Here is a 22323-nt window from a genome sequence, read left to right on the forward strand (position 1 = left end):
GGGAAAACTTCTATTCTACAACCAGGAAATACATTATCCTTACGCTTCTTGTAACCAATAATCATTAACAGTTTAATGGCAAAATGTTAAGCATTATATAAGTGTGTGTGTGTCTGTGTGTCAGGGATACACAGAGACGTGACTCCAGCTTTCAAGGCTGTTAGATTTTAACTTAGCACATGAGAGGAGTCATGAACCTAGAGCTTAAAATAAAAAGTACTGACACATGACTAAGTGAGAGCTTTTACAGTTTATTCCCCTAACTGCTAAACTTACATCTGAGAATCTGAGCAATATTATTCAGGAGACAGGAGGAGTATGTTAGGGTTTTTTTTTGAGGGGGGACACATTCCACAGCTTTGGAGCAATATGGTTATGCATTTTCAAGCAAAAAGGTGAAGAGAATAAAGAACAGATATTTATAAACAACCTGTTCCTGATGCAAAACAAATCATGCACAATTTTAGCCCAACAGAATAGGACTGCCAGGTTTAATGGGTTGCATCCAGTGGTGGCTGTACACTAGTGAAAAGCACTTCCGCAAGTCGAGATTCACTGCAGCTGCTCCTACACCTGATGAACAACTGAATCTGAAGATTGGGGGGACCTTACATAACAGGATGAAATATGGTGCAAAGGCTTATAGTAGCTAAGCAGCTTGGCAAAAACTGGGTAACTTGCCTTGTATGAGCATAAACAACATCTGCTAGTGAAACGCCACCATTGGATGCAACCCATTATGACCCATTAACAGTATTTAAGATATTTGCCTTTTGTACCTTTCTATCCACTGGGAAGGAAATGTCCCCAAAGCCTACTAGACCATCCATTATCACCATTCAAGGCTGCATTTCAGTACTCAAGGAGGGCAAAGAGCACAACCAGTGACTGACAGGACCTGGGGAGAGTCCTGGGGGGATTTGTATTTGACCAGCAGGCTGAAGGTTTCCTACCCCTGAACTACACGTACACCCTGTTAAAAAAACCATTTGAGTTATCAACTTATGAAAATCCATCTGCTCACTGATATCCGTCGGAAGGATTTGAATTCAAGGTAAGTGAGGTGGTCTGACAACTCCTCTGGTTCCAAGTGATCAAAGAGTAGCGATACTTTCCGTTTCTTACTGCTGTTAGATTTTATCCGCTGTGTGATCTTTCTGGACCACTCTCGGGCATTTCTTTAAAAAGAAAGAGAAAGGAAAACCAAAAGGGGTAATTTATCTTCTGCAGCAGAATTTACTAGCATATTCCTTTCCAAACAAAATCACACATTCATTCATTCTTTCAATTTATATCCCTCTCAAAGGAGAACATGGCAAAAAACACAATAATAATCATACTGACAATATAGTTTAAAAAACATAATAATCGTGATAATAATTTTATTATTCATGCCTCATCCATCTGACTGGGTTGCCCCAGCCACTCTGGCTGGCTTCCAACAAATATAAAAACATAACAAAACATCAAACATTAAAAACTTCCCTACACAAGGCTGCCCTCAGATGTCTAAAAACTATTATAAAAATAGTTTTAAACTTTCTCTCAACCAGCAATTTCAGGGTTTCCAGAAACAGTGTACTTCAACCATCAAATTGAGTAAATAGAAATGTTCTTAAATTCCTCCTGAAAGCTAATAATGAAGGAGACAGAGCCACCTCATGAACGAGGGCACTCAATAAACAGGGTGAAACCACTGAAAAGGCCATGATGAGTCAATGCCAACCAGACAGCACCAACAAGCCCTCACCCGTCAATCATAAGGTCTGAGGTGGATGAGGTTCTTTTAGGTACTTGGGTCCTAAACCATTTAGGGCTTTATATGCTAGTACTAACACCATGAATTGGGCCTAGCAGTGTTTTCAGGACCAGTGATACATTGTTTTTTTAGAACTGGCTGCCCACAGTTGCATTCTGCTCCAATTATAACTAAAAGAACAAACTGCAATTTGTGTCCTCAGTGAAAACATGAATTCTAATGGATACGAGTACACAACAAATCTATAATTTTCACAGCCAAGAGATTAACTAATTTCAATATCCTTAATCAGGTGTCACTGCTTAACCGAATTAGCAGAAAGTAATATCACATGCAAGATGTCTTTCTTTCAAGGAGAGAACTGCAGGAAGTGAACTTCAGATAAGAGCATTTCTCTCCAGTATTTAGAGTAAACCAGATAAAATACCCAGCAGTAAATCAAGCAAAGACACAACAAGGACAGGAGCCAGACAGATATGTGTCTATTGCTTGAAGTTATCTTTCTATAAGGCGAATTCTTCTGCAAATAAAAGATACTGCTTTGGGGGGAGGCCATTTTTTAGCAGAATCCACCTCCCCCAAGAAATGTGGGGCATGCAGGGAAAAGCCTCATTTGTGCTAGCTAAACAGCACAACTGTTTAGTTGGATCTGGACCTAAACATTTTTCTAAAGGCCCAGCTTGTATGCACAATCTACAGTGTGGTCATGTTTGAATCACAACTGCAACGGGACACCATTGGTGTGAAATGAGTCCCTGTCTATGGCAATTTATACCCGGTCATTATTACTGTTGAAGTTTATTCCTAAGCTGCCTTTTGGCCAAGGTGCACACACACAAATACAAAACCCAAGTAAAAACTGCAACTTACAAAACTGTAAAACAATAAATTTTATTTAAAAAAAGAAGAGGACTAGATGCCAAGTCCTTCCTGTTCATACTAAAAGGACTCACAAAAACGCCAGAGAGAACATTAGAGATTCTCCTTCCTTGGAGGTTTTTAAGCAGAGGTTGGATGGCCATCTGTCATGGGTGCTTTAGCTGAGATCCCTGCATTACAGGGGGTTGGACTAGATGACCCTTGGGAACCCCTTCCAACTCTACAATTCTATGTATTCGTGATTCAGGCAGTAACCATGCCACATACTGTACATGGAAACTGTTCCTGAGGAGTTAAACAGAAGAAGGAAACATTCCTATTCATAACTGGATAGTACACATAATTTTTCCTGGAAGTTTAGCAGCAATAGCTTTCTTGTGTATGTGTGTCTATTTCTCCCAATATATTAAGACCTTGACACTCACATTTGAGATGTGTCAATTAGGCGACAGTGCAACTCCTCACCATTAACTCTCACCAATTCTTGAAATTCCTCCATGGCGTTTGTAAGATTGGAATCTGTTTTGAACATGACCCAGAATTCTCTTATCCAATACCTGTTGACAACAGAAACAATAAAATTATGTTGTATTTATAACTTTGTACGCCATTAGTAGACACAAACCCAATAAACCATTAGCTTTATCCACTTTATCACCTAACCAACCATCTTCCGCTTTCTGCTATATTTAAAATATATTTAATACGTTTAGCAAATTTGATCTTCAGTCTCCTTCTCGACTTCTGGCTTACATTTGGTTTGCTGGAGGCTGTACTCCTCACAATCATCCCCTCCTCTTTATTCGTTGGATAAGATTTCTACTTGATTCTAAGAAATTATGTCACTTTTGAGAAATAAACCTTTTTGAAATTAAATATATGACTGTGCAGGATTTCCTGGGCAATTTTCCACCTACATATAATGTTGAATTTGAAAGTGCTGTGGCTACTGTTTCTGCCTGGCCCACAATCACATATACTTTGTCGATCTAAGGGTTGAAGCTTCCCATTGATGTTTTATATTTTGGCGGCCATTCCCATTACTTCTTGTGCCTCATTATCAATATCCAACGTTTGGTTCAGTGCCGGAGAATGGATTGCACAGTCTTCATAGAACTCATAATCTTAAAACTTAAAGGGAGGGGTGTTAAGTTGTGGGTGAACATATCAGATGACACAGCAATTCTTCAAACAGCTCTTGTTTATTCACAGGCCAGAACAGAACTGAACTGAAGGGTTCAGCCAGCCTGCTTATATAGAGCTCCACTACAACGCAACAGTAACCACTTTCTGTAACTATCCAATCACTGAACGTTACTTTCAATCCCTTATTTGCATATGTGGACCTGAGTGAAAACTATCTACAGTATCCCCCTGCTGGCCCAGGGTGAGAACTTCAGTACATAACAGGGGGGATGACAATCTAGTTTGGGAGCTTTGGGGAGGGAGCTTTAACCCTTTGTCTTCACTATTTTCCCGACCTAGAACAGCCCCCCACCCTTAGTTTGCTAATAATATCACATCTCCTTGGGCCCTTAGAATGAGGGTTGTTAATTTTCACCCACCCTTCCTAACACAGCAATCCCCACCCCCACAATGTTATTCCCAAATGTTCCTTGGCTCTCAGGATTTTAGTTCAGTGTAGGAGACTGGCTAAGCTATATTACAAGAGTGAAAATCTGTCCATGGATATCAGGATATAAAAAAATCTGTCCATGGATATCAGGATATAAAAACAAATTATAAGTTCATAAATGCTGCATCTTTGGTGACACCTTGTCACTAAAGATGTCACCACCAACACATAAATATTTATTTTCTCTTCCCAGATCATATTTAGGACCAAAATAAGCCAAGATTCACCTGGGGCCCCAAGGCTGCAGTTTGCCTGAGTAGATGAATATCCATGCCTTGATCTTTCACAACCGATAAACAACTGCACAATAAATGTCTGCTTTTATTGCCCTAAAAATAATCATAAGGTATGACCTAACAAATACTTCCCTTCTTTAAAAAAACACTTGATTAATACCAAAAAAGGGGGAAAAATCATCACAAGTTTCATTTAATAGACCATCTGTTTTTAAAAAAGTGTTCTTACCTTACAAGGTAACATATTTTATAGCAAAGCACAGAAGAATTATTTTCCAGAGCATCCAGATATGTAATAAATAGCTAAGGAAAATATGTCAAAAGCCTATAGAAAAGAAGGAAGTTCATAAAACCCATCTGAAAATACTAATATTACAGCTAAATTGTTTAAATAATAACAGAATATTGCCATAATAAAATTTTGTTACATAAAAATGTAAACAGTTTTTTTAAAAAAAGAGCAGAGCAACCAATACTTTAGCAGAAGAATAAAAGATACTAATGGCCTCATCCACATATCACTTTAAACCAAACCTTTGTTTACAGTTTATGGTTTGTTTGGAGAGAAACAAACCATAAACCTGGCTGTGGATGTAATGTTAAGTCAGATAATAACTTAATTTGTGGCAATGCAGCGGTGACAGGAGAGGAGCAAAGCACCCATGGTTTCATCAGTATGCTGTACATTCATAGTTAAAGCACAGTTTCGTGTAACTATGGTTTAAAGTGATGCATAAACCAGGTCAATATGTAGATAAAATCAGCTAGTACCTCTACATATCCTTCAGTTAAAATGGTCTATATTTGCAAATCTTGATTTTGCTAGCTATATATTCATTTGGTTGGTTTGAAGTTAACAGGTGAGCAGTGATACCCAAGGGTTGTCAACCAAGAAGGTTCCAGTGATTATATTCTTGTAGCCATAGGAAGGTGCCTTATACTGGAACTCTGCAAATTATAGTATGAAACCAAGCTCATATGCACCTCCCAAAATAATGTGTTGATTGGAATTACTAGCTTTTGCTCTTCCCAAGTGTTCCAGTGCAGTCCTTCCAGTATTTTGAGAGAAATTACTCTTAAAAATAAACATTTTAATGCAATTTTTCAGGCTCCAGAGAGGTGGGTGGTGGGTGTGATGAATATAGTATATAGGAACTAAGACCAAGAAAATTGTAAGGACCTGATTTGTTTCATGTTCATTAAAGAATTTGCTGTTAGGAATGCCCATTCCCCAAATGATACCATAGCTTCTATATTAGGACTTAATGAAATAATTGCAAATGTTTAAAAGGATATAGATCAATAAGTTTTCGCAGCATCTCAGTGGAGGAGATAATAAGCCGGTGCATGCTCAGTGTTACCTTCAGCAGTTGGGAGTTTTTAAGCAGGTTTCCTTCTGAATCTGAAAGAGCAATTCAGTTTATTAGGAACATGGGGGGAAAGTTCTACACAGTCTGTACTAGATTTTCCAGCTTCCAGCTCGGCCTGTTCATAGACCCTTCTATGGCAGGGATAGCTTGCGTGTCGAGGACTCCCAGGACACCCCCAAATAAAGACACAGTTCACACATCATTTTTGTTTTTGGTTTTTGGCATAATTTTGGCCACAACTTTATTGAATTACAGTATGTGAGTGGTTGCTTAGGCATTGATTAGCGACTATCTGTTCCCACTTAGAGGCAGGAACAGAACTGACAACCAAAAGCCTGCGGAAGTCAGTAAGGGTAAACATTTTTGGGGAGAGAATAGAGCTGGGTGCCAGGCTCTCACCTCTCCCCAAATGCTCCCAGGGGCTCTTGTGTGGCCCTAGCTCCTTGCCAGGGGTTCGGACAAGAGCATGGTGAGCCCCTGGATTCCTTTAATGGAATACCCTTGCAGCAGCAGCATTGGAGGGGCCGGCACAGCCAACCACATCCCCTCCACCAACCAAAATTAACCAATGCCTAACTGCAACCTTACAAGTTGTGATGATTTGCTACGCAGTAGGCAAAACCCAAATGGCACCAGCCAGTCAGCCAAATGGAAAAATCCCTACCAGGCCCCTGCTCCAAAGCAGACGACCCCATGACAGGCATAGCAAGGTCAGCACGAACAACCCTAAATATAGGGAGGGTGGGCGGGTGATCCGATGCAACCTTAAATTCTCCCCAGCAACACTTGGAGGTGCCCTATCAGATTCGTGGCCATCCATACTAACCCACCCAGCAACAGGGGATGTCATGGTTGCCCCCACTGCAACACGTCCTCTCCATGAAGGAGAACCCGCTTTACTAAGCAAGGGGCTGTATGGTCATCAGAAAAAACACTGGGATGCTGGCTTCTGCACCTAACTGTGGGCTCCATTGCCTTTCCTTTTTAATTAGAAGAGCACCTTTTTACATTAATGTACTCAAGGAGGTATAAAACCCAAAGAAATGGCAAAATAAACAACAAAAAACACAGTGTCACCCTATAATGATTCAAACTATAACTAAAAAGCAAATGAACAAAATTTAAGTATCCAGTTTGTATATAGCATTACAAGATATCGGAATACAATAAAACAAAATTACCACCAACCATTACAACCAATGAATAATTACAACCAACCAAGCCAAGTCTGTGAAAATGCAATACACAATACATCATGCAATACATCATGTAGCAAGTTGACTCAGGCCCCATATTGGTCAAGGACCAGCTGACAGTGTGGTGGTGCCCCTTTCCAACTTGGTTTAGGCATTGTGAAACTTCCCAGAGATCTCTCTCTCTAGGAAATTTCACAAGATGTTTGTGACATTTCAGTTCTATGTAATGGAAAAATATTGGAGGAAAGCTGGAGTGGGTGCTCAAAAGACTGGGAAGTGAATTTAAATGGAGGACCTAAGTCTCTTGGAGCCCAGCTGGGGATTTCATGGGTGTAGGTTTGTGATTCACCAACCCCAACCCCTCCTTTCTGTGTTGAAGCTCAGATATTGGGCAGGGAGGGTATTCCAAACCAGAGAAAGGAAGGTGTTCCATCCACGTTCTTCATTTTTGGGACCTTACTGATAGTTTACTCTCTTGGTTCCCCATCCACAGTTTGATTAAAGAAATGTGGCATTGCAGGAATAGTGTTTTTTACAAGCAGGTAAGTGTCATCAGGCACATTCAAGGGCTCTGGAAGCCCTTCAAGTGAATTTGCATTCTTCCTTAAAACTACAGTGGTACCTCGGTTTACGGACTTAATCCATTCCAGAAGTCCATTCTAAACCAAAGCCGTTCTTAAACTGGTGCCCTTCCACCATTTGGCTTCTGTTTGTAGACCAAGGTAAAGTTCGCTAACTACTTCCAGTTTTGCAGAGTTCTTATACCGAATAGTTCGTAAACAGGGCTGTTCTTAAACCGAGGTACAGTACCTGAAAAGTAACAAGTGCAAGGCCTACTCTCCAACAGAGCACTTAAGATGGGTTTATCTTGGTTCCCAAAAGAGTATCTTAGATTATATACAGCCAGATCTTCAGTTAGACTAAATTGCCACTCAGGTTTACAGGGAAGTAAATCCAAGAACAGGACTGAATCAATTATCTAAACAAAGTGACAAATGACACTTTTTCATGCTAGTGAAAGTACTTGCTAAACATTAACACTCATTTTGCTGCAGGGCGTACTGGTGTGAACTATTTCCCCTAGTACTTACACTGAAGCCAAGGCTTACATTGCAAGTGTTGATAACCGCCTACGGTTCTGTGGCATTTGGCCAAATACAGTATTGCAATTTCATTCAATTCTTAAGACACTTGCTGGTTTGAGTAGAAACATAAGCTCCTTGCTTGTTTAATACACAATATATTCCCCTGAAACAAGGTAAATGCATGCTCTAACATCTTTTAAAATGTTGCTAGATGTGAATAAAAGGCAACAAAGCGGAATTATATACGTTTGAAGCAATACTTTAAATGAATATAGTAATAATATGGGATATCCTTCACTGTTACTTTAAAACTATCTCTAAGAGCTCTGGTTTTGACTGGAGCGGACCCCAATCAGCCATGAAGATCAGTGAGTCACTTTGAGTCAGTCACTCTCTCTGACCCTGACCTACCTCTCAGGATTGTGGTGAGGATAAAACAAAGGAGGGGGGGAAGGAGCAGGTTAGGAAAACTGTATGGAAGGAAGGATGACAACCCTTCTCTGCCAGCACCACTGCTCCGATAAAAATCAAAGTTCCCAGAAGCTGCTTTAAATTGTGTTTCTTTTTCTATAGCCAGGCAATCAAAACATGGTTTTCCCTTCCTTTGTTGTTTCCAGTCCATTTTAGCTTTAAAGGTATTTGGGGAATAGGAATCTTTGTATTTCCCCTGTATTTTTCTAAGGAACCCACAGGAATTCAGCATCACGTGATGCTGAATGGTCTGCCTGTGCAAGTATATCAGCTTACCAGACAAAACAATCTCCCTTCCCCCCCACCGCCACAGTTATGATGGTTCTCCTGAACCCCCCAAGCCAATTTCTGCTGACAGAGTTTGCTAGGTGACTCCATAATCTTAAATAATTTAGGAAAGGATAAGAAAAGAAATGGAAAAGCAACCCGCACATAGTTCTAGGAGGAAACAGTTGTATTAATATATATCTATGTAATGCATGTGTGCGCAGTTGTGCATGTGTTTATATATAACATTCTCTCTCTCTCTCTCTCTCTCTCTCTCTCTCTGTGTGTGTGTGTGTGTATTTAGAACGTCTGCAATCCCAAAAGTCCCATGTAGAGAATACATACATACTAAAGCAAAGCAGCACTCCAAAAAATAATATAGCACCAAAATATAATTCATTATAAAAAAAACCACAAAACCCTTAAACAGAATCAGCAAAACAATGAAGTTTACCCTCATTTTCATGTGACATGTATTACTTCAATCATAACTCTTGTGGGTAACAACATCACTTAACACAATTGCTTCAAAGCATTAAACAAATTATGAGTTTTATCAGTGTTCTAAAAAACAAAAGAAAATGATGAAAACCCAAAGAAACTAGGAAGAAGAGCGAGTGTTGAACCTTTGGGGAGAGGCCATTCCACAGAGTTAGGACAACTACAGAGAAAGCCCTGCCCCCACTTCTCTTGACAACTTTACCTCTTGGAAGGGAAGTTGGAGATCTCAAAGATTATTTTAAAAGGCAAGTGGACTCATACGAGCAGATGTTCAAAGATACACTGACCCCAGGCTTAGGAAGGGCTTGGAAAGTAAGAACCAGCTCCTTTAACTGGGTCCAGATACTAACAGCCACCAGTATAGCTGGTTCAGGATTGCTCCTATTGGTGCCCTTCAGTTATGTAGGCCACTGTGTTAAAAGTAGACCCAAGGGTTCTTCAAAGCTGAACCTCCTATTACAGTGTTCAGTGAAGCAACTGGGTGTAGCTTGCATTAAATCCACAAAGATCTGGGGAGTTAAAAACTGACTACAGGTCCCAAATGCTAGATATATGCTAGGTATACCCCAAATTGTCTAGCAGCTCATAAGTTCTTTACTCAAAAGTAGACAGAACAACATCTTGGATTTTTCATACATTCTCATGCAGGAGCTACGCACGTTGCATTAACGAAAGCATTAGAAGAGCACAACTAGCAAACTGTATTCTTTTAAGTCAACTTCCGCACAGTTTCAATATGCACTTGAAGCTTGTTCAGTTTATCTTAGCCTTAACAAGTTGAACACTTTAAGCTTTATGAGACTCACTCTCATTTCTTCACTCTAATTTCCGCTTGCATACCTGTCAGTAAAACCACACACCCTGCTGGGAAGAAACCCTCTAAGTAAATGTTAAATGCGGTAGAAGCGTGTTGTTAGAATTACCACATTTTGCATTAGGAACCTGCTTTTAAATGTGGAATAGTTTAGTTATGGCTACTTTGCAAATAAAATAATGCCGCATTATAAAAATAGAATTATCTTGGAAATGCTGCTCATTATCAATATTCAGTGCTTTCTCAGTTTCAGAAATCATTTGCTCACATGCTATAAACAATATGGCTGCATTCATGTTTTCTACATATGTGTGTGTAAGTCATACTCAGAGTAGACCCACTGAAATCAATGCACTTAAGTCCATTAATTTTAATGCGTCTACTGTGAGGATAGCTAGCAATGGTTATCACACAGGCCAAATTCTTCTTAAACTGACAGTTGAATTGGTTCACTGTATTATTTTCTCGCATTTTCTGCTTTGAACCACCCTGGGATCTTCGGATGAAGGGCTGTATACAAATTTAACAAACAATAATAATAATAATAATAAATAACTCTACGTTCTAACATTTTGTGCTAGCTTCAAATGCTTTCAGTGGGTTGGCTTACCCTGACATGCCACATAATTATGGGTCTTCTGTTTTTATTCCAGTCTCATTTCTCACTTTCCTAACAGGTCACAGATTGGGAGTCTGTGGCCCCTCAGATGTTTATTTTTGTAATAATTTATGAATCAACTTTTACAGGTGTTTCAAGGTAATTTACAAATATATTGTAAAAACAGCTAGTATGATGTTGGACTTTAAGCCCCATTAGCCCTAGTCAGAATGGTCAATTGTCAGGGATCATGGAAATTGATAGTTCAAGAGCATCTGGAAGGCCACACATTCTCCATCCCTGTTAGAACTAGTACTGAAACAAGAAACATGGGCACACTTCAGATTTCAGGGACAGCAGAAATCAATATATATGACCCAACCCATCCTAACCTTGTTCACTTAGATGCTCTGATGGTTTCCACATAACTTAATTTCAAGTTGAGCATGCTTAGGGTCTGCAGGTTTAATAAGACATAGGGTTGCCATACGTCCGGAATTTTCCAGACATACCTGGAATACTGCAGCCGAAAGCAGTGTCAGGGCAGAAACCGGCTAAATGTCCAGGAAAATCCAGGCATATGGCAACCGATGTCAGCAGTGTTGTTTTTGCAGATTTCCCTCAAAAATGTCCAATTTCCTTTCAATTTTGTTAAAAAAAGCTCAACAACTTTTCTGTCCAGATGTTCACTTTCTGAAATATGGTAACCCTATAAGACATATCTTGCTATTCAACTAAAAAGCTTTAGCAGTATGTAGAAATAAAATTAAAACAGAAACATAAAAAGACAGTGAACTGTTACATCTCCAAATAATGCTTTGCAGCAGATTTTCTCCCCCTTGAAATGCAGTTATCCTATGGCAAGATCCATAGCCCACTATGTCAGAAACTACATAGTCCACTACGTCAAAAACTGCATTTGATTAGCATTTGTACTCCCCAAGAAGTTTCTGAAATAGCATTAGTTATACATTTTAAATGGCGCTGAGTACACTTTTAGCCTGCCCTTCTATTGAAAAGTTCCAAGGATGTCTTCCATTCTGTCACTGACCAGGTCAAGACCTGCTTAGATTTAATAATGAACACCATCATGTGTTAATGTGGGCAGTTGTTTAAAGAGTGGTACAACTATAATTATAACTTTGCTTTTATTAGTCTCTTATTAGCCTTTTACCTCCACCTTCCTATGACAAGCACACTCAAGGAGGTTTACAAAACAAAGTAAATACACCATAAGACAAATAAAAATATAGTCATAACCCTAAAAACACAAACACATAGCAGAAGAAGAGGCATAATTCATGTGCAAGCAACAACAACAAAAAGTCTCCATAAAACTGGTAAGAAGGGAGCAGACAGACAAGCTTCCCTTGGAAGATTGTTCTACGGTTTAGGTGCCACAACTAAAAAGCCCCCTCCCGCCACAAACCATAATTCCATCAGCAAAGAGACAGGAAGGATAGCCTCAGATACCAAACACAAATCTTAGGCAGGTTCATACTGGAAGCCACAGTTCCTGAAGTATCTTGGTCCCAAGCATTACGGCATTAAAGGCCAAGGCCAGAGGCCCTCCTTCATGTACCCCTTCCATAAGAGGCCCAGAGAGTGGTAACACGAGAACGAGCCTTTCCTGTGGTGGCTCCCCATTTGTAGAATTCTCTCCCTAGGACGCCTTCATTACATATCTTTAGGTAGCAGGCAAAAACATTTCTCTATAACCAGGCCTTTGGCTAAATGACCATTCTATGGTCTTTTAAACGTGGGGGGGGGTTGGGGGGGTATTGGTTTGTTTTTGTTTTATTATGTATTTTGTGTTCTCATTCTGTATTTTTATGTTGTGAACTGCCCTTTGATCTTCAGAGTAGTAAACAAATTTAAAAAATAAATAAAATAAATTTGGAGCAGCATGTTTGGGGGGGGGGGGGAGAGATTGCTATTTTGTCTCCTTCCCCCTCCTTTTTGATATTTTTGGTGGGTTGCTTCATCACATTGTGTCTGCAGTATGGAAGGGCTGTTTGACTATATTTATCTGAACAATAAACTGACAAATATACTCCATACAGCAGAAAATACTTTCTATCCAAAAAATTCAAAACACTGAAAATCACAATTTTTACCCCAGCAGTTTTCATTGACTATATATTAATTCTTTGGTAAATGTTAGCAGTTACAGCTCATTGCCAACAAAGTTGTTCACCATTTTACACTGTTTTTAAAACAATTAAGGCTGAACGTTCATATTTATAGATAGCTGTTTTACATTAGTTAAACACAATCAGCTCTAGTTAGCAAATTAGCATTCTAAAGGGTTCTAAACAAGTCTTCTGTTCCTGTAATGTGATTACTTCCCTATTAACTTCATTTCAGTTGCCAAGCAACATAAAAGCTTTTATGCCACAATTACACTAGGATGAGTTAATGGCACAAAGATTAATCTCATTTTAATACAAAACAGTAAATCTTAACATGCGAACATTTGGGGGGAATAAAATCCAAGATGTACAGTTCAGGGCAAAGATGCTTTAATACACGTGCATATTTAGAAGACAGATATGATATCTATTGAAAGATAAAAGAAGCAAAAGGTAAATAATTTGTTCCTATATTAAGTCCAAAGTTATATAACACAAACTACGCTGACTTATTTTTGCAATTTGTTAAGGGTCTGTATGAATGAAATTAAATTGCAGCTGTTTATTGGGAAACTGATACATTTTCACTCTTGCAAATACATTTAATTAATTATATTATAGCAGTTTATTAGGTAATCTGAAGTACTATGACAAAAAGTATAATGGTCTTGTTTATCCTTAAAGATAAAAGACCAAAGACTGGGGTTTTTTGTTTTGTTTTGTTTTTTAAAATATATTAAATTATTTAAGATGCATTTTGAAGTGAAAAATAAACCATGCTGATACCATATTTCAAGTCTCTGAAATCACGGGGAGCAAGTATAGACCCAGCCTGACAAGAAACCCTGCAGTTCTACCCGCAAAATAAAGGCCTAGGTCAAGAATTCAAAATTACTTTTTTTTTAGCAGAGGAATGATGGTTGAAACATGCAGTACCGTTTTAAAGAGACCTGCCAGTTATGAATATATCTTGAAAATCTAAATGCAGCAAGAGACAGTGATTCTGAATTTAAGAGGGGAACCCTTGCTGATGAAGTCTCTTGACCCCAGTCACAAAGTGTCAAGGGAACAAGTGAGTCAGAGAGTTGTCAGTTTGGCAACAGGCTGAGGAGTCTAGTCTGCCCCTTCTCTCTTTGACCTAACAAATCCCAAGCATCCAAATAAAGTAACTCAAGAAACCTACAAAAAACATGCAGGTAGAGAACCAGCAGAGGTGAGGGGGGGGGGGCTTTCCAGCATTCTGTGTGCAGAATGTCACAGGTACATTTATGTGCCCTGTGCTTGGTGCAATCAGCTCTTGACCCTCAGGGAACATGTTTGGCTGGCCTGGAGAAATTCAGACCAGTTGGCAGACCAAGTGTTCAGGGGCATGGCAGAGGTGTCACCACTCCCAGGGTGACAGTTCCTGTGCTGAAATAGAAAATGAGAGTCTTTGGGGAAAGGGCATCACTCTAAGGAAGAAGGAAATGATGCCTTAGAAGGAACCTATTGGGGGGAGAGCGGAGAACAGATATCCTCCCATGCCAAGGGTACTACTCCAGAGTTTATGACAGGCCTACAAACCACAGTGACTTGCTTGGTTGGTGTAAAGGTTGCAGATGTTGCATATCATCTAGCTATCCTAGTAGATAGGACCGAGGAAGAGTCCTGTGGTCATGGTGCACATTGGCTCGAGTGACATAGGGAATGCAGTCCTGGAAGCAAAATTCAGGTAGAAAGATAGCGCTGATAAGTTCAAGATAATTTCCTTGAAATGCTAACCTTTACATGAGTGGGGCCATCTAGGCAGGCAAGGGTGAGAAGTCTCAATGCGTGGATAAGATGGTGGCATTGGGAGGTTGGGTTTGGATTTATTAGACACCAAGGAAAGCAGGGCCTGTAGAAATGGGACAGGGCCTCACTGTTGGCATTTAAAATAGGGGGTGGGGGTGGGGAGGTGTCAGGGCAAGCTTATAAATTGATTGTTAAGGAAAAGCTGACGTGAGGAGATGCAGAATATTCTGTATGGGATCAATCATCTCTCAGGGACGTAAATGAAAATGTTTATGCTTTTCCACATGGGAGAAGGGTACAACTAGGCAATGACAGTGCAGGAGGATACAAACTGCCTTAGTATTTCTTCCTGAAATGAAAGGCGGTATACAAATTATTTTAAGAAAAATAATGATAGCAATTCAAAGAGGCTAAAGTGGCATAAGGTAGAACACCCATGCCAGGGACATTTGGAAAGAGATACTATGCACAGATGCTTATATGCTGGAAGCCTCTGAGAAAAAGTGGGCAAGCTGGAGTGGTTGGTTTTAAAGCTCAGATCAAATATAGTGCGCACAATGGAAACTTTGTGGAACGGACATTAATGATAAGGTATCTCTGAATCCAACTCTACTGAAAGGTCAGGGATGGAGCACACTGGATGTGGTGTCTTTTTTTACATCAAAGAGGGCACAGAGTTCAACAATCTCAAAAAGGGAATACACCTACACAGAATCATTTGGGATGGCACTAATGGGTCCCATGAGTAATTTAGTACTGGGAATGTACTGCCAATTGCCTGGCCAAAATGCTCATCTTGAGATGTAGGATGAACTCCACAGGTACTCCACAGGGCAAAATGATGTAGTAATGAGTGACTTCAATTATCCTCATACAGACAGGGTACATGCATGGCCCAGCCACAACAAAAAAGGTTGTGCTGGGCTTAATCTTAAGTGGTGCTAAGGACCTGGTACAACATGTAAGGTTGCTGAACTGACTGCTAGCGCTATAGTCACCTCCCCAAAATTCAACATACATGCAAGCAGAGACAACTGTTAAGAAAATTCAACATGAACTCAAATTGTGGGATTGGTAAAATTCAAAATGTGGGATTGGTAAAAAGGAAGTTGAAAGGGGAAATCAAATCTCTCCAGAATGCTTGTTGGTTATTCAAAATTACAACAATAACACAGATTAGGAAAGGTGCCAACAAGACCAAGAGAATGCCAGCATGGCTAATGACTAGAGTCAAGGAAGCTATTAGGGACAAGGCAGCTAACTTCAGAAAATGTATGTCTTGTCCAAATGAGAACAAAAAGGAATGCAACCTTTGGCAAAAGCAGTGCAAGCAGACAATAAGGAATGCAAACAAAAGAATTCAAGGAGCACATTATTTAAAACACTATACCCAACAATAACAAAATATTTAAATACATTAGAAACAAGAAACTAGCTAGAGAGGCAATTGTACGGTACTTTGGACGACAAAGGCACCTGTCTGTGGTATATTCACACACAGGTATCTTTGTCGTCCATGACCCACCTTACACAAAGAGCACCCTACGCAGAGACATCCAGTCCCTTCTACCACCTGCCACATTAACTAAGGTTAACCTTGTAGGGAGCATAGCTGCTTTGCCTTCTGCCAAGTCCTTGCTCTACTTCAATTACATGGGTGTTGCTGAAAGACCCAGCAACCTTTCCCTAGCTACAAAAACTGTAGAGCAGCAATGCCAAATAGGTATTGCCATGGAGACCTGAAGGACAATGCCCTGCTAAGAGAAGCAAACCTCATTACTGAGCCATTTAAAAACATGTAACAGTAACCTCCTGTTTTTTAGTTTTCATGTTATGAGAGACAAGCAGTATCTCCATTTAAAATGAAAATCTGAGATTCCTGTGTTTTCATCATGGTCTACATGTTAGTCTCCCAGCTCAATCCCAACACAATAGTTACAATTTAATACAATTGTCTTCACAAATCACATTTGTACTATTTTCAGATTTGGGCAGCAAATGCAATACTGGGGGTAAAGTCCAATAATTCCGCCCCTCACAAAAAACAAAAACCCTAGACAGAGTTACTGTCAGGAAGCGTAAACTCAGGACTCATTTTAAGTACCAAGACAAGATTTCCACAAAGCAATATCTATCTACCTTATAGGGTTTGCATCTATAAGGCGGCCAAGTTTTGGTCTAAACGACAATGAGTTTGTATTTCAACAGGAAATCCTAAGCATTTGCCCTCCCGACCACAGTTCAAACCTTTTTATACTTCAACAAAATGAAATATTGTTATGTTTATAATTTGTGGAAAATCAACAAAGATTTCTATTAGAAAATGAAATGCAATTACAGATTTTTGAAATCAAAACCTTTGTATATTTTAAGAGTTAAGGGTCTGAACTGCAATAATTGCAAGTTACTGACACCAACAGAGCAACTACACTGACTACTGCTTTTATTAACTTAAGACGTATCACTTCTATTTGAGGCAGGAGAGCAGAATCTTTATTCCCTTCACTTCTGCTGATCTCCAACTAGGGCTGGGTGAATATGTCAATTTCAGTTTATCTTTTTTTTTCCCCAGTTCTCCACATTTCCACATAGGATTGCAACTTTTTTTTTTAAGTCCTCATGAAAATCCAACAACATTTCATTGCAAATTTATCCAAAATTTTCCTTAATAATTGCATGCAATTTTTCCAAATATGCACATTTTTGCAAAGCAATGTCCCCAAATATAATGTATTTTAATGTTGTTTTCACTAATATATGAATTCATATATGCTTTACCATATATAATTTATATAATTTAAATATGCTTTACCATATATAATTTATATACGGTAATTTATATATGCTTTACCATAGTATGTGCTTTCTTTGTACACATTACTTGACTGATGAATTGAATTGCAAAATTCAAAGAAATGTGTTTTGGTTTGCATGTTGTTTCAAAAAGTGCAGATTTAAAAAGTTCATGTTTAAATGCAAACTGGATTGAATTTCTCCCCTATCGCTATCTCCAATGCAATGTTTATACCTTCCAAAAATAAACAAGAAACTTCCTTAAAGCTGCTTATCTGGCTGTACCACCTTCAATTCATGATGTTTCAAAAGTGCTAGGAACTCCCAAGAGACTTAACACAATGCACATTCTTAAAATAGCATTAAATCAGTTTTAAATAGCATTAAATCTTTCACTATCTATGGAACAGACAGTGTTCTTAATTGTTATTTCAATTAAGAAATTTTGGTTTTCTGTGGTCCAGTCCCCAATACTCAAACTAAGTTGAACCTTGGAAAAGGTTATGTCTGCATATGACTATAATTTAGGCAAGACACCCACAGATTCCTGACAGCAAATAGAAATGAAAATGCATCAAGTTTTAATAGCCTTAGTACAAAGAATTTGTAATCCCTGTTTGCTGTTTCCCTCAGAGCATTACTAGAACATATTTAAAGCAGTTCCGTTCCACAGCCCATTTCTATTCACTTTTACTCAAACCTAAATGCACAGAAATACAACTTAGGCTGAAATTGCTAGCATATTTGCTTGGAGAAAAGTCACACTGAACTTAATATAACCTACCTACTTCCATGTTCAAATTAGCAGCTTGAAACACAAGTTTCAAGTTGCATTTGCACAGAGTTGTTCGCATCAGAGAGGGGCGGAGATGTCTTCACCTGATACACATGGCCTTCTTGTTTCCTTGCCCCTGTAATTCCCTTCATTAAGCGTTTATGTGCTCTACTGGCGCAACAACTGTTAAGGGTATGTTCACATTACCGGTTACGCAGCATCCAGTTTCCATACACACTGAAGCTGGTTTCAGAAACAGTGCACCAAGAAGCAATATTTATCAATAAGCTACAGGTTTGCTATGGGTTGTGGCTAACCTCTTGCGAATGTGGCTTCAAAAAATAGCGGATGGAAGCACACTGGATGTAGTAAGTGGTAATGTGAACACACCTTAAGGCAAAACCCTAAATGATAGTTTGCATTTGATACATTTAACACGCTTTCAAGAAAGAGGTGAACAGACTGTGTTATTGTGGACCAACAGTTTAGTTCTTCTAATTCATTTTATTTTAAAAAAAGGAATAATAGTACATTTGCTTAGGTAACTGTGAAAGCATGAGCTTTTAGTGAATAAAGCTAGGGTCCCCAACACAGAGTCCCTGAACCTTCCATTTCTTATTTTTTAAGTGTGTGTGTGTGTTTTAATCCCTTGGGTAATGCTGTGCTGCTAAGTGAGGCACCCAGCCCCCCCACCCTCATATCTCCCTTTTCCCAGACTGCCTTTGGGTCCCATGTGGGTGTTCTGTCCACTTTATTTCTTTGGCTGTTGGGGGAGGTTTTCCTGATTTTTGGTTGGAGGTGGTTCTCCCATAAGTTTTTTCTGTTATTGTTTTTTTCAGATGTGTATGGCTTGCCTTGGTTTTACTGGGGGTTTTTTTTTGAAGAAGGATAATTGCCTGTGGTTTTTTGTTTTGTTTTGGAGGTTGTGGGTGTTTTGCCTGTTGTGCGTGGAGGTGTCTAAACATCTCTGGTTTTTCTTCTGTGAAATGGGAATTTCGTGATTTTTAGATTTCCAAATGTGTCCCCAGGCCCCAAAACACTGGAACCCAGAGGAATCAAGCATATGCATTACAATGAACTACATATGATACTATGGAAACCAAGAACAGGGTGCAAAAAATGATTACAGTAGGTTCCATAGCATGAGTTCTTCACCCAATATGCATTTTGCTTTGTAAATGCTTTGTCGAAACTAAATAATGTGCATGACTTTCCTCTAGAAGCGCTGAGAGGATTAGTCATTGTTTGGAGCATGATTCAGGAAGGTAGAGTGCTAAGTGCTAAGCCTATTCAGCTTCTCTAAATCATTTACTGGAAAGAAAGCTATCAATGTGTATTATGGCACATGCATATGAACAAAAATTCAGATAGCTTGGCCAGTCATTTGCACTTGATAAGCAGTGCATCATTTATTCCTTCCCTCCTACATATAGAGACAAAATCACATTTTATTTGCCTACAGCTGGAATAATGCACACCTTCAGCTGTATGTTGATAACACTAAATCACAATCTATGCCAATTCATGCGGCATGAATGAACTGCTTGGTACAAATTCTTCAAAGCACAGCGTAAAAAAACATCAGAACTACAAATATAAACAATAGTGTTGGAAATATCCCCCACCCCCCCAAAAAAACCTTATCAGAATGCTAACATTTATCATTTAATGGCTTTTGTTCACGTGTATTTTATGAATATAAATGACAACAAAGCTAAGAAAGAAGCTGGTGAGAAATAGTAAAATTTTTAAGCATCTAAGACTGCAATCCTAGGTAGAGTTACTTGGGAGTAAGCCCCACTGAACTCAATAGGACTTACTTCTGAGTAAAAGCCATAGGATTCAGTTGCATGATGCTAAATTTGTTCAAAGGTATTCTGCCAGCAAAAGGGGGGAGTGAATAATTCATATGCTAAGTAAAAGCTATACCACTGAGCTTTTTTACTTCATATCATTCTCTTTTATAAGAAAGCTATTATTTCCCTTTGGTGCTAAACAACAGTACCCCCCCCCTGCAACCATTCATTTATCTAAGATGCAAGTTTTCCCAAAAGATAGCATGAAACAATACCCAGATTTTAACATTTCAACTGAGTTCTGCAACAGTCTACATGCATTTCCATGTGTCTAATATTTATTCAGAAGTGTGGACAGGGGGAGGGGATTTAATAATTCCACAAAGATTATAACTGCCACACTTGTTCTTTCTGCAAGGACAGCACTTAACACCGATAAACATTCTGGACACACACAGAGTGATACTCACATAACAACATATGAAGACTCAAGTGTAAGAGCAGTGATGAATGTACTTGCACCTGATTATATCTAACACACTGTAAAACGAAGGACCCAAAATGCCACAGAGCTACAGTCTGAAAATAGTTAAAGACAGATCACTCAACTCACCGAAAGAATGAATACAAGTATCAATAAGGTCATCTAGGTTGGCTCCCTTGGCTAAGTGACCCAAAGACATTGTTATGTTGAACTCAGCAGTTCTGGCAAGATCTGAATGGGAGCAACAAATCTCCTCCAGCTCAACAGCTGCCTTTGGATCAATGCTGCATCCTTGTGAAGCTTTCCTAAAGGGGAAAAAATAGAAGAATTACATGTGAGAGCACCAACACTTAAGTGAGAAATTTAACAACAGTCTCTACAGCAGGTTGGAAAAGAAGACGCTTGACTATTAAGCTCACAGGAATCGGGCTATTCAAACATTCCCCTCCCACCTAGAAAATGCATCAAATAAGGTTCCCTGTTTTGTAGAAGACATTCCCTTCTACAAATGTACTCATTGCTCCATGTATTCTAAGAGCCACATGTGGCTCTCGCAGCACACAGACCTCTTCATTATTGTGAAGACATTTTATCCATTACTTTTTTTAAAGCATACATTAGAAACAGCAAACAAACGAACAACCACACCTTGCACCGTCAATTCAATTCATCCAAATAAAACAAGGCAGCAAAAAAAATACATCCCACTATATGGAAAAAAATTCAAAAAAATGTCCAGCTTCTGTGGCACATTTTGTAAATACAAGACTGCAGAATTCTGGGAAACTGTATGCTTATTTCTATTGCAAACAAACATACATACAAACAAACAAACAAACAAACAAACAAAAAGACAGCTTGAGAACATTCATAAAGTAACAAGCTCTGGTCCTCCGTCTAAGTTCTGGACACTAGGACTTCTCTGGCCTCCCCCACAACCACTTTTTGCAAGGACTAAACAAGCAGCTCCTGAAACCCATAAGACTTCTACAGCCACTTTGGAAGCTAGTTGCTCAGCAAGAGAAAGGCATTTTGAGAGATGGGTATCTGGAAGAGTGAGGAAGTGCTTGAACCTTTTTCCTGCCAGCAGCTTCAACCCTCCAGTTTCTGTACCCACAAGATGCTTCCTCCCCTCCCCATTCTGTGGGGTTCAAAACAAGTGTTCCAGGTTATTTTGGAATACGCCCATTATTTTGATACATTTCATAGAGATTTGATCAGTTCTGTCACATGGATCGGATGCATCTCCCCATAAATTTTAGAAAGGCATTGTAAATTAACTATATCCCAAACCTTCGTGACTCAACTGATGATGCCAATTTCTGCTTTGACTCCTTAGCTATCAGTAATTTTGCATCAGCTTACACCTTATCATTTTTTAAAGAAGATTTATTTTATGTATTTTTATACCATCATACAAGTGCATTCCCAGGCTGGTTTACAAAAATTAATTCACCCTCCTGCTCCTTAGCACAAACCTTTAAATAGCCTAGTAAAACAGTGCAAAAATCCACGGCTATCTTAATAACTTGATTAAGCTAATGCCCGCACCATTTCTGGCACAATATACTTTTCCTTCATAGTTGTGTTACATTTTTTTATGTTTAGAAAGTAATGATATACAGAAAAAACAGTTTGTGGGTTCCTTCTCCTTTTTCATACTCTGAAATAGCCAGAGAACCAAGGTGAAACTATGCAAATAGACAGGGGACCTATTCTTAACAGTTCTCATTATGTTCAAAATGGAGTAGAATGTGC

The 22323-nt window shown here is 39.0% G+C and overlaps 1 protein-coding gene across 2 annotated transcripts in view; it reads right to left on the bottom strand.

Moving 5' to 3' along the window:
- The window catches only part of RASGRP1 (RAS guanyl releasing protein 1), a 43402-nt gene that overhangs the window by 15035 nt on the left and 6044 nt on the right, over positions 1-22323 (bottom strand). Inside the window, exons 2-6 of one of the 2 annotated variants that reach the window (XM_083500102.1) lie at positions 20695-20870; positions 5807-5912; positions 4740-4802; positions 3064-3195; positions 1025-1178 (exon numbers count right to left, since the gene is read on the bottom strand). In XM_083500102.1, the coding sequence (XP_083356228.1) occupies positions 1025-1178; positions 3064-3195; positions 4740-4802; positions 5807-5912; positions 20695-20870 (631 nt within the window). Of the gene's footprint in view, positions 1-1024; positions 1179-3063; positions 3196-4739; positions 4803-5801; positions 5913-20694; positions 20871-22323 lie in introns of both variants that reach the window. The other variant, XM_083500101.1, reaches the window with a different exon arrangement.

This window comes from Podarcis liolepis (assembly GCF_965112155.1).
Source record: "Podarcis liolepis genome assembly, chromosome: 1".
NCBI classification, from domain to species: domain Eukaryota; kingdom Metazoa; phylum Chordata; class Lepidosauria; order Squamata; family Lacertidae; genus Podarcis; species Podarcis liolepis.